General features: G+C 32.4%; 2 protein-coding genes across 36 annotated transcripts in view; one reads left to right on the plus strand and one right to left on the minus strand.

Moving 5' to 3' along the window:
* The window catches only part of LOC145542919 (CD302 antigen), a 121,308-nt gene extending 118,581 nt beyond the window's left edge, over window positions 1-2,727 (plus strand). For all 3 annotated transcript variants that reach the window (XM_081582787.1, XM_081582793.1, XM_081582791.1), the window contains one exon: window positions 154-2,727. In XM_081582787.1, coding sequence (XP_081438913.1) covers window positions 154-356 — 203 coding nt within the window. In that variant the 3' untranslated portion in view covers window positions 357-2,727. The remainder of the gene's footprint in view (window positions 1-153) is intronic.
* Window positions 2,728-3,054: 327 nt separating this feature from the next.
* MARCHF7 (membrane associated ring-CH-type finger 7) overlaps window positions 3,055-12,459 on the minus strand; it is a 45,276-nt gene continuing 35,871 nt past the window's right edge. For 3 of the 33 annotated variants that reach the window (XM_081582821.1, XM_081582823.1, XM_081582822.1), the window contains exons 7-12: window positions 11,141-11,250; window positions 8,431-8,544; window positions 6,970-7,018; window positions 6,241-6,300; window positions 4,717-4,741; window positions 3,055-4,366 (exon numbers count right to left, since the gene is read on the minus strand). In XM_081582821.1, the coding sequence (XP_081438947.1) occupies window positions 4,354-4,366; window positions 4,717-4,741; window positions 6,241-6,300; window positions 6,970-7,018; window positions 8,431-8,544; window positions 11,141-11,250 (371 nt within the window). In that variant the 3' untranslated portion in view covers window positions 3,055-4,353. Of the gene's footprint in view, window positions 4,367-4,716; window positions 4,742-6,240; window positions 6,427-6,969; window positions 7,019-8,430; window positions 8,545-11,136; window positions 11,251-12,459 lie in introns of all 33 variants that reach the window. The other 30 variants (XR_014080250.1, XR_014080254.1, XR_014080252.1 and 27 more) reach the window with 13 other exon arrangements.

Genomic DNA, 12,459 nt, shown 5'->3' on the forward strand with positions numbered 1-12,459 from the left:
CTTGATAGTAATAAACATTGTTTTTCTAACCAATGTGAGAAATTCTCAAAAATAGATAAATACTTAAGTGATGAAACTATATTTATGCTCCCCAAAAAGCAATACTAGCAACTTGTATATCCTGATTTCCCATATTTTATCTTTCTTTTTCAGATAACCGCATTTTAATATCGGCTTTGGTGATTGCTAGCACAGTAATTTTGACAGTTTTGGGGGCAGTTGTTTGGTTCTTGTACAAGAGAAGTTTGGATTCTGGTTTCACCACAGTTTTTTCAACTGCACACCAATCACCTTATAACGATGACTGTGTTTTAGTAGTTGCAGAGGAAAACGAATATGATATTCAATTTAACTAAGATTTTGGAAATGTCAGATTAAGACATCAAATACCTTTCAGTGATTCCTCTGCAAGATTTCAATATAAAACCTGACAATGAAAATTTGTTTTTGTATTACCTTATTCCAGTAACATTCATTACTCTTACTTACTCTTCATTACTGATCATGACAAAAATTTATCTTTAGGATCATTATAAAAACAAAAGGAGTAACAACCTTGGATATAATTTAATGGTTTTAACCACCGCCCAAGTACATCTTTCACTTGAATTAAGGAAAGCAGGTAAAAATAAAAATTGAGTCTACTTGTCTTACCTCCTCTATTTTCCTCCCACTGAGTTGAACCACCTTAGTTGAAAAAAAATTCTACTTACCACTAGTTTTAGCAGTCACTAGATCTTTAGCAATTTCTATTGTCTTGCTCTTTTACCAATAAGATATGGAGAATACACCTAACCTTAAAAGATTCTCATTTAGATATCACTTATGCTGGTTACTCTGATAATTCCTCTAATACATTTATCTCCCTTTAGGATTTAAATGTATTAGATGCAGAAAATTTTACAGATTTTAACACCTCATATGCCATATAATTATATAATTTTAATACTTTTTAGAATACTGTTTTGGACCACAGCATTAACAGTATTTAGCACTGATCATAAATGGTCAGGATCTCATTAAGATTTAACAAATTTTGTGAAGCAAAAAAAAAAATTACAGCCATACCATACCAGGAAGCTGTGGAGGAGGCTGACATATGGGTAATGTATAGAGCCCTTTAAGGATTTTTCTCCTGCCGCCATATCCTACCATATCTGTTCCTATATATCTCCTGCTCCCCAAGCCTCAATGAAGTATTTCAATGACATGAAAACTGTGTAAGCAGTAACTACAGAGAAGAACTACATACTACTGTAGTGATGATGTTCAATTTTCCGGTATGTATATTGTACATTTTAAGACAGAATCATTTGGTAGTAAAAAATGAAAATGCAGTAAAGCTGAAACAAGAATGTTTTAGCAACTTTTATAACTTAACATTATTAGAAAAGATTAAGTATGTACTTAACAAAATTGTATTTACTATATGAAGAAACTTGAAATTGCAAGGAAAGTAAATCTCTCCCTAATGCATATCCCCATCAGTCATTTTATGGGAATACTTTTCATACGTAGAGACACTCTCTCAAGCTTGACCGGTGGCAACAAAGTCATAGCTTGTGACACCTGTTTCCACTGGTCACCATGAAGCAGAATCATTCCTCATCACAATTAATGGAAGTTTTTAACAAGACATGAATTAACTACACAGTGATGATAATGTATGTGACTGTCGTACTAAAGAACAGGTTTTATACTAGGTGTTACTACACAATTATGTTTTATAAGATTGAGATTTTGTGTTATTGACTGAGATGTCTGTTTTATTAAGAGTATTAACAGGGCTATTAATCATGAACATTGGACTGGAATTCCTTCCTGCTTTTCTAACTAAAATTCTACCAATCCTTTAAGAATTAAGACCAACTTTCTGTTCTTAAAACTTTCTATCACAAATCTTTACAATATATATTTCAGTAGCCACTGGCCACACGTGGCAATTTAAGGTTCACTTCCTCAATTAACACTAGCCATATTTCAGATGCTCAGATCACATGCAGTTAGTAGCTACCATATTTGGCAGTATTTCCATTATGATAGAAAGTTTCACTGGAAAATGATGTTCCAGTCTCCCATTCCGTTTCTACATAACTAATAATTTCTTCAGTTCATTTCAGTAACTTCTACCTAATGACAGCTCTACCAAAATGGTTTTTCATGTTTGATTTCAAACAATTCCTTAAAAGGCCCTGGTAATGCAGTGCTAAATCTTAATTCTCTTTATATATTTGAACATCTGTAACAGGCCTTTGTGTCTATTCATTGTTCAACAGATAACTGGATAATTCAAGTCTGTATTTATTTTTAATATTAGTAATAACATAAGCATGCCTGTTAATGTATACACTGCTTTTCTTCAAACATCTTGATTCTATCTAATAATGACAATGTAATTCTTAGCTTTGGTAGCTGTTGTTACCATCGTTTCTTTTAGTTACCATTTACTTTTTAACATTTTATTAGAAATTTGTATTCTTAAATTCTTAGGAATTTGAATATTGTATGGTCTCATTTTGATCAGAATCTAACAAATGATAACCAATAAAAGATTTTTTCTTTCTCCCCTCTAATTCACATTTACAGGTTATCAGAAGCTTATATAATATTGAAATACTAAGTAGTACTAACGAACTATAAGAATACTATATAGAGCTCAAGTCACTGTATCGGTCATTTAGCAGTTAATTTAGCAAAACTATAAATAAACTATGCATACCAATGGAATGTATTCTACCATTTACTTAAAATTTTTAAATAAAAAAATTTGTAGGTTAAGAAGACATTACATTTTCATACTGAGTCCTATTAAAAGCATAAATGTTTTGAATTCAAAGCAAAGACCTGTAGTATAGATACTGATACTGGCATCCTTAAATTTCACATATCTGCTTTAAGGAAGGTAATGCAAAGGTAACAGGCAGAAGTTGAGCAAATGTTTTAGAAACAGTTATTTTCATACAAAATGGAATTTGAAACTGTAAGATTCTTGGCTATAACATTTGAAGGCTTCTTTGAGCACCAGTTTAAAAGGAAACATTTCAAACTATAAAGTAAATCAGTATGCACTTTATTTCAAGCCAAAGTTTTACATTAAGACCAACAGTCTGACTGAAAGTGAGCAAACTGTTGATTCATATTTGGGAAATTACATAGTTTCTATTTAGATTCTGAAAAAGTAGTCTGACATAGACTTTATTTAACCTGAAACCACCTGAAGGCATTTTAAAGTGTATCCTAAGGGTGCTGATGAAGAAAATATACAGTGTTATGGATGTATACACAACTCTGGACCACAGTGTAGATCTAGTCATGGTGAATAGGTAATATTCATCTCTTCTCTAAAGGTAGTGAAAAATATTAAGTCATCAAATAAATGTTTAGAATTACCAAGGAACAGTTAAAAACAACTAGGATCCAAACAGGTTATTTATATCATATTTATCTATAAAGAAGTGACAACACTAAAAAACACATTGAAAACCAGTGTTTTAAACTCTGAATGTGGGCCTTTAAAGTATCTCATTAACTTGAGATTGCAATAATTTTTTTAAACCAAACAGCATTTGGCTAGCAATTCTGATAAAATTTACAGCTGCAATATTCCTAAGAGGAATATCTACATACTACATACTATGGTCTATCAAATATAATCTGCATTTTCCAAATCAATACAAAAATTTATCCATCATTTGTACACTTTATTTTTATATACTTTTTTTTAGAAAATTAGATTTTACTGCTAAGTGAATTTAGAATTCAAATTAAATTTGGAAACTTAATATAATGCTCTTAACTTTCTCCCCATTTTTTTTAAACACTGGAAGCAAATGATTATAAAACAGACTGCAACTTAAGGCATTTTAAAAATAAAAATAATTAGATGACATCTGGCAATTTATTTTGAAAGCCTATTTTGTCCCACTTTTACCACTAACAAGAGATCAAAACACCAACCTTTTTTCATAAATATAACTACAGTAACCAGAACACAAAAAAGCGCTGTCAACATTGCTTATTTAAAACAAGGGTAACACTTGCCCCACTCATTAAAAGAAAAATACTTTTAATTACCAGTTTATAAACATTATATTCACTGGCCATGTTAAAGGTCCAGCAGAATTTTAATTCAGTAACACTTGAGAATGAACATATATATACATGCATAATGTGTATATATGAATATATATATATTCATTCTATAGAGATAATATATTCAACAGACATTTCCCCACAAAATTAACTCATACTTAATTGCCAGTTTTAATAACACCTTTTCACAGATCATCCATTTGTCTTATATGAAGTTAGGCAATATCAAATGTTCTGTTATGGTCTCCATCTTCTTCAGAATCATCTTCTGAAGCTGTTGAAAGAAAACAGGATGATCAAGAATGATTTTAAGGGGGATGAGAATGGAAGTGTAAGTATGAAGCCAGAACAGCAATGATTTATAAAACAAAAATCCCAATTTATTATATACTGTATGGTCAAAATGATAAATTATGATGACTGCATTAGGGCAGTTTGTAGGTGACGCCTAGCCACAATGCCCCCACCCGCACAGCTTTTTCTTATGTTAATTTTTATTAAAATGAAAATGTTTTAAAATGTGGTTCAAGAACATCTAAAAAGTTTCTGAGATCAGTTTGTGTCCATAACAGCTAATGATAACACTAGACAAAAGGTGAACTTAAGGCAAGTGCTCTCACACACCTGAGGAGAATCTGGCTTATTACCGCTGCATGTTTGATGTATCCGATGAGAATAAAAAAAAAAATGTACATAGAAATAGAATAATAGGTTATGGGTGTTCTTGCAATTTACATCAGAGCTATGTCTATACAATGCCAAGAAAAAGTTCTATTTAGTCAAAAAAGCTTTATATAGATACAGCCTAAGTTAAAATAATTAGATTTAGTAAAAACCTTTTGTTGAGAGTATTTCTATGCCTCCATGTTGTCAAAGACTCATCACTCTTGCAACAGTTCTGACCTCAATTTATTTTAGAGTCATTAGTAGCTCAAGAGTTTAATAGAAAACATTCTTGAATGTCTTAGGACATAGTAAGTGTCAGACTGTATTGTATAAACTGCATGTGAAGGAAAATGGAATTTCACTAAACATCTAACCAGCATTTCCCCTATTATCAAGAGCAGAAAAGATAAATGTACACTCTTCTTGTATTTAATACTGGACAATTTAAGAGCACCCAGCAAATGCAATCAACAAGAAAAAAATCATGCAACATGTATAGATGAAACTTAAGTCTCCATATATTTACCCTGCAGAAATTTTAAGTTTATTTTAAATAAGTGATACCAAGCATATACTTAATTAGCTCATGAGGAGTAAAATCCTACACTTAAGTTTTATATATATCATGGAGAAATGTCAAACTAAAAAATAATTTTTCAGAGAATTTGTTTTCTACTGGATTAACTCTACAGAAGAAAATTCAGTCAAAACTAGTTTGCAGAATATATTAGCACTCTGCCTTTAGGAGTCAACTAGTCACACCCACAACATCTTTCACCCTGAGTTTGGATATACATATTTCAACTCCACCTTTTCCCTCTCATTCACATGCTTAAAAAACTAAATTCTAAATAAGAACATTAGTAAAAAAATAAACAGCAATCTGGGGTAAATGTACGCTGCAACAGATTACTCTCATCATATTTGACAAAATATAAATTATAACTTACAAAAAAGAGAGAGATCTTTGTATTAGCCAACATGATGGACCTGAACTAAGAAGGTATGAAGGAAAAAAAGATTTACATTCAATGAAGTCCCACTTTATTATACCATTTTGATTCCTTTACATACCATTTCCACACATACTAACCAAAATTGTGAAACTGCCATCACCTAACTGCAGCTCTAAATCCTTTTAAAACTTAAAATTGTACGAATTCAATGACAAAAACCCATGCCTAAGAATATTCGAGGAACTAAAAAAAGGAGGATTAGGTCCTTCTGAAACCTTACTTCAAAGGATGCTAACTTTTCCCTAAAGGTAAAACATTACACAGACTACATATAATAGTCCAAGTATTTTAAAGGTGAGTATAGAAGATAATCAACTGGAGAAAACATATTTAAAACACTTCAAAGAGTGTACTGGAATCTGATCATGGGGAGCACCAATTGCTTTGGGTAAAAAAGCACAATAGCTAAGTAGGGTAATCTTGGATTCCCAAGAACTGTTCCAGAGCCACCAATATCTGTGCCCACCTGGTATGAAGCACCCTGGAGATTGTAGGACTTTGAGAAGAGGGTAAGCTGTGCAGATGCCTGTAAAGATTTGGGCATTAAGTGCCTTCACAAGGGAGCCCAGGCAGAAGTCCTAAAGCTGGAACGTGATCTTAAGAGATTGGAGCTGCTTGCGTAGCTGGCTGCCTATTAAAGGTCCATGAGGACCTGAACAAGGAGCAAAAAACAAAAAACAAACAAAAAAACAAACAAAAAAAAAAACTATGGCTTCTGTTAGGGACTCAGAATTAGGACTCTTTCAATCCTATCTTCCTGGAACTGTATATAAACCCAGGGAACACCTTTTATGATCTAACAAAGCTAAATAACAAAATTTCATACACAAAAAATTAACCAATTAAGTGAGTTTTGATTAGTAGTTAAACATATCTTTTTAAAAAACGTGTTAACATTAGAAGTGTTAAAAATTAAGGTGATTAAATATGTATTTTTATTTTAAATAAAAGCAAAATACTGATGGTTAAAATAATATCCTTCTATACATTAAAATTAATGCAATTTAAAAAATATGCTATTAAACTAATGTCAGTTGCCCAACCCATCTTTCCCAAATCAATTATTCTGGTATTATTAAGCCTATAAATGAAGCTCTAATTTGGTAGAAAGAGTATATATACTTGGGTTTTGCTCTATGGGTTTTAATTTGCAAAGGTAAATTTAACAAGTCTGGGGAGGGGAAATTCCACCTACTTTCGAGATCTTCCATATGTGCCTGAAGAGTTCTTGCAAGGTTAATAAACTAGAAACAATGCAGAAAGAAATACAGTAGTTTAAATGTAGCAAATGGATCTAGAGAGAATCAGTATAAGAGATTCATTTCTACTTAAAAAGTCAAACATAATTTTAAGCCTTTAAATAGGGGGTCTTTCATCCCCCACTTCAAAAATTACAAGCTTTTAATGATATGACTTTTTAAACGTCTTATATATCATTATCAGTTATGTAGAAATCATGTATTAATCATATAGAAACTGGGAGCAGATAACAATAATCTTATTCAATGAATACCATTGTGTTCTTGCATAAATATAACACTTCCAAAAACTATGGAGAAAATTAATCCTTTGCAATTTGGAACCAAATGATTGTTAGTGGTCAATTAAAAATATAAATCAATTATTTTCCTGCCTAGAAATATGACATATGATTCTGTACCTTAAATGTATATACCTTTTACAAAGGCATGAATTCAACAGATATTAATTTATATAGTTCATTTATCCTGAAGAGACAAGTTGCCTTTTTAGAAATCAAGAGATCTTTGCTCAAATTCTGAAAGCTTTTGAGAGTTCATTCTCTTTTCTCTGAATGATAAAAATTAACAATTGGCTAGTAGGAATAATGTTTACATGATTACAAAAAAAGTTCTATCTGTATACACTGAATTTGTTATTTGATAATTTTCAAAATGTAACAGAAATGTTATACCTCACCATAAACTCTACTAAATTTTTATCACCGAAGAGAACATTTATATAAAAAAACTGAAGGATATATTTATGAAGACATTTCAAGAATCAGGTGTTCAGAATGCTACTGTAATGAGATGTAGACTCTAGTCCCTGCTACATAAAATGGCAAGGCAGTAGAGTATAAATTTCCATAACAGTACCGTTTAATTAAAAATACCTAAGAAACAACTTTCTTACGTGTTAAACTAAGGCAATAGTGTACAGAGTAAACACAAAATAGTCCAAACTGTAAGTAGTTTGAAATACAGATGCTTAAAAACTACTAGAGTGGTAATCTTTTACAGGACAATAACAAATAAAATGAAGTTAATTTCCCATACTCTTTCAGTTTTTGGAGTTCAGTATCAGGTTTCTAAAGTGATAACACCGAGTCTTGTTTTTTAATTAAAAAGAGCATTTTCCTTAGTACTTCCAAGTCCCTGTTTCTCACTGACATATATTGCAATTAACTTCAAGAGCTAGAAAATTATTTCTTTTTTAAAACAGCTTTATGAAAAAAAATGCTCCTTGATAAAGACAGTAATTTCTATTAAAACTATAATACCTTTATTTTTAAGAAAGCTTTTAATATAGGAACTTCCCAAAGGAAATAGTGTGTAAATACATAAAACAATCTGCCTTCCAATGCAAACAATTGTTGCATCATATCCTCCCTTCCCCCTGCTCCAAGGTTACTTACTCGGACACGTGTGCTTGGTTCATTCGTATTTCCCATCATGTCAGAAAAGCTTTGTTCGCACAAGTGCAATAACACAACTAGGTAGAGACCAGAGCTGATAAACTCATACTCAGCCTTCAAGAGGGAAGCAAACGAGAAAAAGAAGATACATGGAGAATGAAAAATTAATAGACAAGAGATTGACATTCATATACTGATAAACTAGAGGAAATGTATTCATATCGTTCTTTGTAAGAGATACAGCACCATCTATTAAATCAAGAAATACCCTCGATAATATCATAATTGTACTAATGCTGTGATACAAATAGGTGTATGAATATCCTATTTAATTCACATAGTCTTCTGTTACGTAATGACTTATATATAGAAGTGGGGCTTTTAACTCATTTGATGGCAGAATGAATGATCTAGTTCTATAAAGCACCTAACAGATTTTATTAATACAAATGGCTATAAATGTATACCTAAAAATTACCATTTCATGTATAGCTATATATCAATATATGCAAATAAAACCTATTCAAATGGGTCAAACACTTATTACATAATATAATTAACTTGAAGGCAACAGTAAATATAAAATAACAGAGTAACTGTTCCTTGGATGATTCACATAGAAATTTTTAGTGGGTAAAAACTGTCTTTTGGTTCAAAATTATTGTTCTGAAGCTAACAATACAAGTCATGAATATAGTGTTATTAAAAATCTAAACTATCCTGTAATTTTTATACAGGAAACTATCTAAATTGTACTGTTTTTGGTAATTAACTCATCTGAAGTTAAGAGCTATACGTTCTTAGTTACCAACTTCAGCAACTACCTGTTCTCATATTCCAGAGGATTGAAAAAATTTGAAACTGATTTACTAAAACTGTCTTTACATCATCACTTCTTAGTTACTTTTATTTTTTACTTAAAAGGAAATTTATGTCCAGAATTTTTTCTAATTTTAATATTTATCACCTTGAAAAAAATGAAGCCACTGGATGAGGAAATAAACTGTATTAAACTAGTTATTTAAAATGAGAGTAGTTCTTAGGCCCCTAGAATCCAAGATTTACACAAAACAAAGAAGTTAAAAGTCAGGAAGCTTAATCGAGACTGTCATTGTTTTGTACTCCACCTAACATTTTGTCACACTTATAAATTATTTAAGATTGTGGGCCATTCAATCCTTGGAGAACCATGAAAGCATTCCTGGTTGAAATGAAATGCCAAAGAAGCACCTTTCAGAGACATGATGGAGCACCTAGAGAAGGAAGAACAGCAGGAGAAAACCATCCTTTGAAACCTATTCTCATTTTGAGAAGAGTAAAAAAGAATTTCTTTCCATCATTCTACCTTTACCTACTCTTTCCCTTGTTCTTTAAAATACCAATGCTCAGCTATCCAGAGAGATTCCTTGTGGAGTTAAGACAATTCCTTGATGAAAATAGTATTCTCTTTGGACAACTGGCTCATTAAAGTATAAAATAAACTAGTATGAGTAGAATCTGTGCTACATCAATTGCCCAGAGCTGCATTAATTGAGTGATTCTTAACCTAGATCAAAGTAATCCGCTTCAAAGGATCTGAAAATCCTTTAAATCATATACAAATTTTGTGAATCTGTATATTTTATCGAGTGTGGTCTTAATCAGATTTTTCAAAGTGTATTCATTATTCCTACATTTTAAAAGTAAAGGGTATCCATAACAGGATAATGTTGCTTGATTCCACTTATGATTTTTATGTTTATGTGAAATTTACCTGAATCAAAAAAAGGGGGTGTCCATTACTCCTTTATTTAAAAAGTGTTTTTCAAGCATTTTATGCATTCTCCCACCATCATATCTCTTTTTATAATGGATATGCTAAGCATACTTGGATAGAATGGCTCTTGAGTCAACACTGTAACCTCTTTGAACATCTTTTTTGCCCCCAGAATTTTCCTTTGGGGGAGGAAAGGGAGGAAATACTGAGCTCTTTGTTCTCTCTAAGCATATCAAAATTTTTTAAAAGTTTAAAGCTTCAAAAAATAAAAATTAGTGACCAAGTCAATTCTCAGGAGAATAGTTATCAACACACATCAAAAAAATCTGAGAAATGAGAATATCTGAAAAACTTTTTTAAATAAGATTGGAGATTATTCATTATCTAAATAGACTAAAATGACATAAATACTAAAAGAAAGAGGTTTATAAACAATGTGAACTTGGAACAAAAGATTTCATAAGATAAGGTATTCAGTATAAAGTTGCAGGTAGCAATAAGGAGAGTGGAGGGAACTAGGAGAGTAGAAGAAGATGGGGGGCAGACAGGCACATAAAAAACTACTTCTAACATTAAAAAAGGAAAGAGGAAGTAGATCCAGGGCTAGGTGTTTCAATCACGTTCCAGGACTGAGGCATTCACAAGTGAGACAGCTCTGGGGGAGTAAGATTAGCATGCCTATTTGGGGACTACTTTCCTAAGCTTTTATTTTCAGGTTTATTTAGGAACCATATAATACATTTTACCTTAGTAATTTAAAGCCTGTCACTTGCTTTTTTTGCCCTTCATTTTCAAAAGTTACAGGAAAGTAAAGAAAAATTATACTTAATGCAGTAAAAGAAAATTACGTTACTATTTTAATGTAGGTTTTCAGATCATGATTTAATCTTTTCTTCAAGAGTTGTCCTTTAAGCACAGAATAGACACTTACCAAATTAGGCAAAATATACTAACTTGTTCATTTGCACGAGCTCTATGTAGTTCATGAATATCAAAATCCTCCAGGTTAAGCTGCAACTTCTCTTTACAGAGTTCACAGGTGGTTACAGCCTCTAGTGAAGAACCTGGTAAAAAGAATCACAAGTAAAACTTAATTTTGCTTTGTCTCCACAAAATATTTTTCCTTGTAGGTTTTAAGCTTAGAATATAGAAAACTAGAAGGAAGGGAGGACGAGACAGCAGGGAGACTGTACTACTACCATAAACCAGTGACGTCTCCTAAAATAGCAATTAGTAACACCTGATGTGCATGTCCTATTCTTGTGGTACCTAAGCCTCCACCTTGTGTTTATTTTCCCATCCCAGATACTCATATATTTTGATGTGGGATGCTGACAATGGACTATTATTTGTACTTCCTACTTCCTCTTTAAGTACTCTGACAAGATGCCATAAAAGTTGAGTTCAGTTCAGTCACTCAGTCGTGTCTGACTCTTTGCAACCCTATGGACTGCAGCACACCAGGCTTCCCTGTCCATCACCAACTCCCGGAGCTTGCTCAAACTCATGTCCATTGAGTCGGTGATGCCATCCAACCATTTCATCCTCTGTCGTCCCCTTCTTTTCCTGCTCTCAATCTTTCCCAGCATCAGGGTCTTTTTCAAGGAGTCAGTTCTTTGAATCAGGTGCCCAAAGTACTGGAATTTCAGCTTCAGCATCAGTCCTTCCAATGAATATTCAGGACTGATTTCCTTCAGGATGAACTGGTTGGATCTCCTTGCAGTCCAAGGGACTCTCAAAAATGTTCTCCAACACCACAGTTCAACAGCATCAATTTTTTGGCACTCAGCTTTCTTTATAGTCCAACTCTCACATCCATACATGACTACTGGAAAAACCATAGCTTTGACTAGACAGACCTTTGTTGGTAAAGTAATGTCTCTGCTTTTTAATATGCTGTCTAGGTTAGTCATTGCTTTTCTTCCAAGACAATATAGTCTGTCACTGTTTCCACTGCTTCCTCATCTATCTGCCATGAAGTGATGGGACCAGATGCCAAATAAACATGGTATCTAAAACAACTGGTTACGTAAGACCTAGGCCAGTATCTTTGATGTGACAACATACACCAAGATTGTCTGTGGTCTAAGATGTGTCTTCCCTATAACACAGGAGGCAAAGAAAGGGATCCACCCTTCCTCAGATAAAAACAGCTTCCCTTGGCCATAAAACGAATGAAGTCCTGATACGTGGTACAACTGCTAAGTAAAATAAGACACAGATAAGATACAAAAAGCCCCCAAATATTGTATGATTTCATTTATATGAAATAT

This window comes from Giraffa tippelskirchi, chromosome 3 (genome assembly GCF_054371585.1).
Source record: "Giraffa tippelskirchi isolate mGirTip1 chromosome 3, T2T-mGirTip1v1.2.pri, whole genome shotgun sequence".
Taxonomy (NCBI): Eukaryota; Metazoa; Chordata; class Mammalia; order Artiodactyla; family Giraffidae; genus Giraffa; species Giraffa tippelskirchi.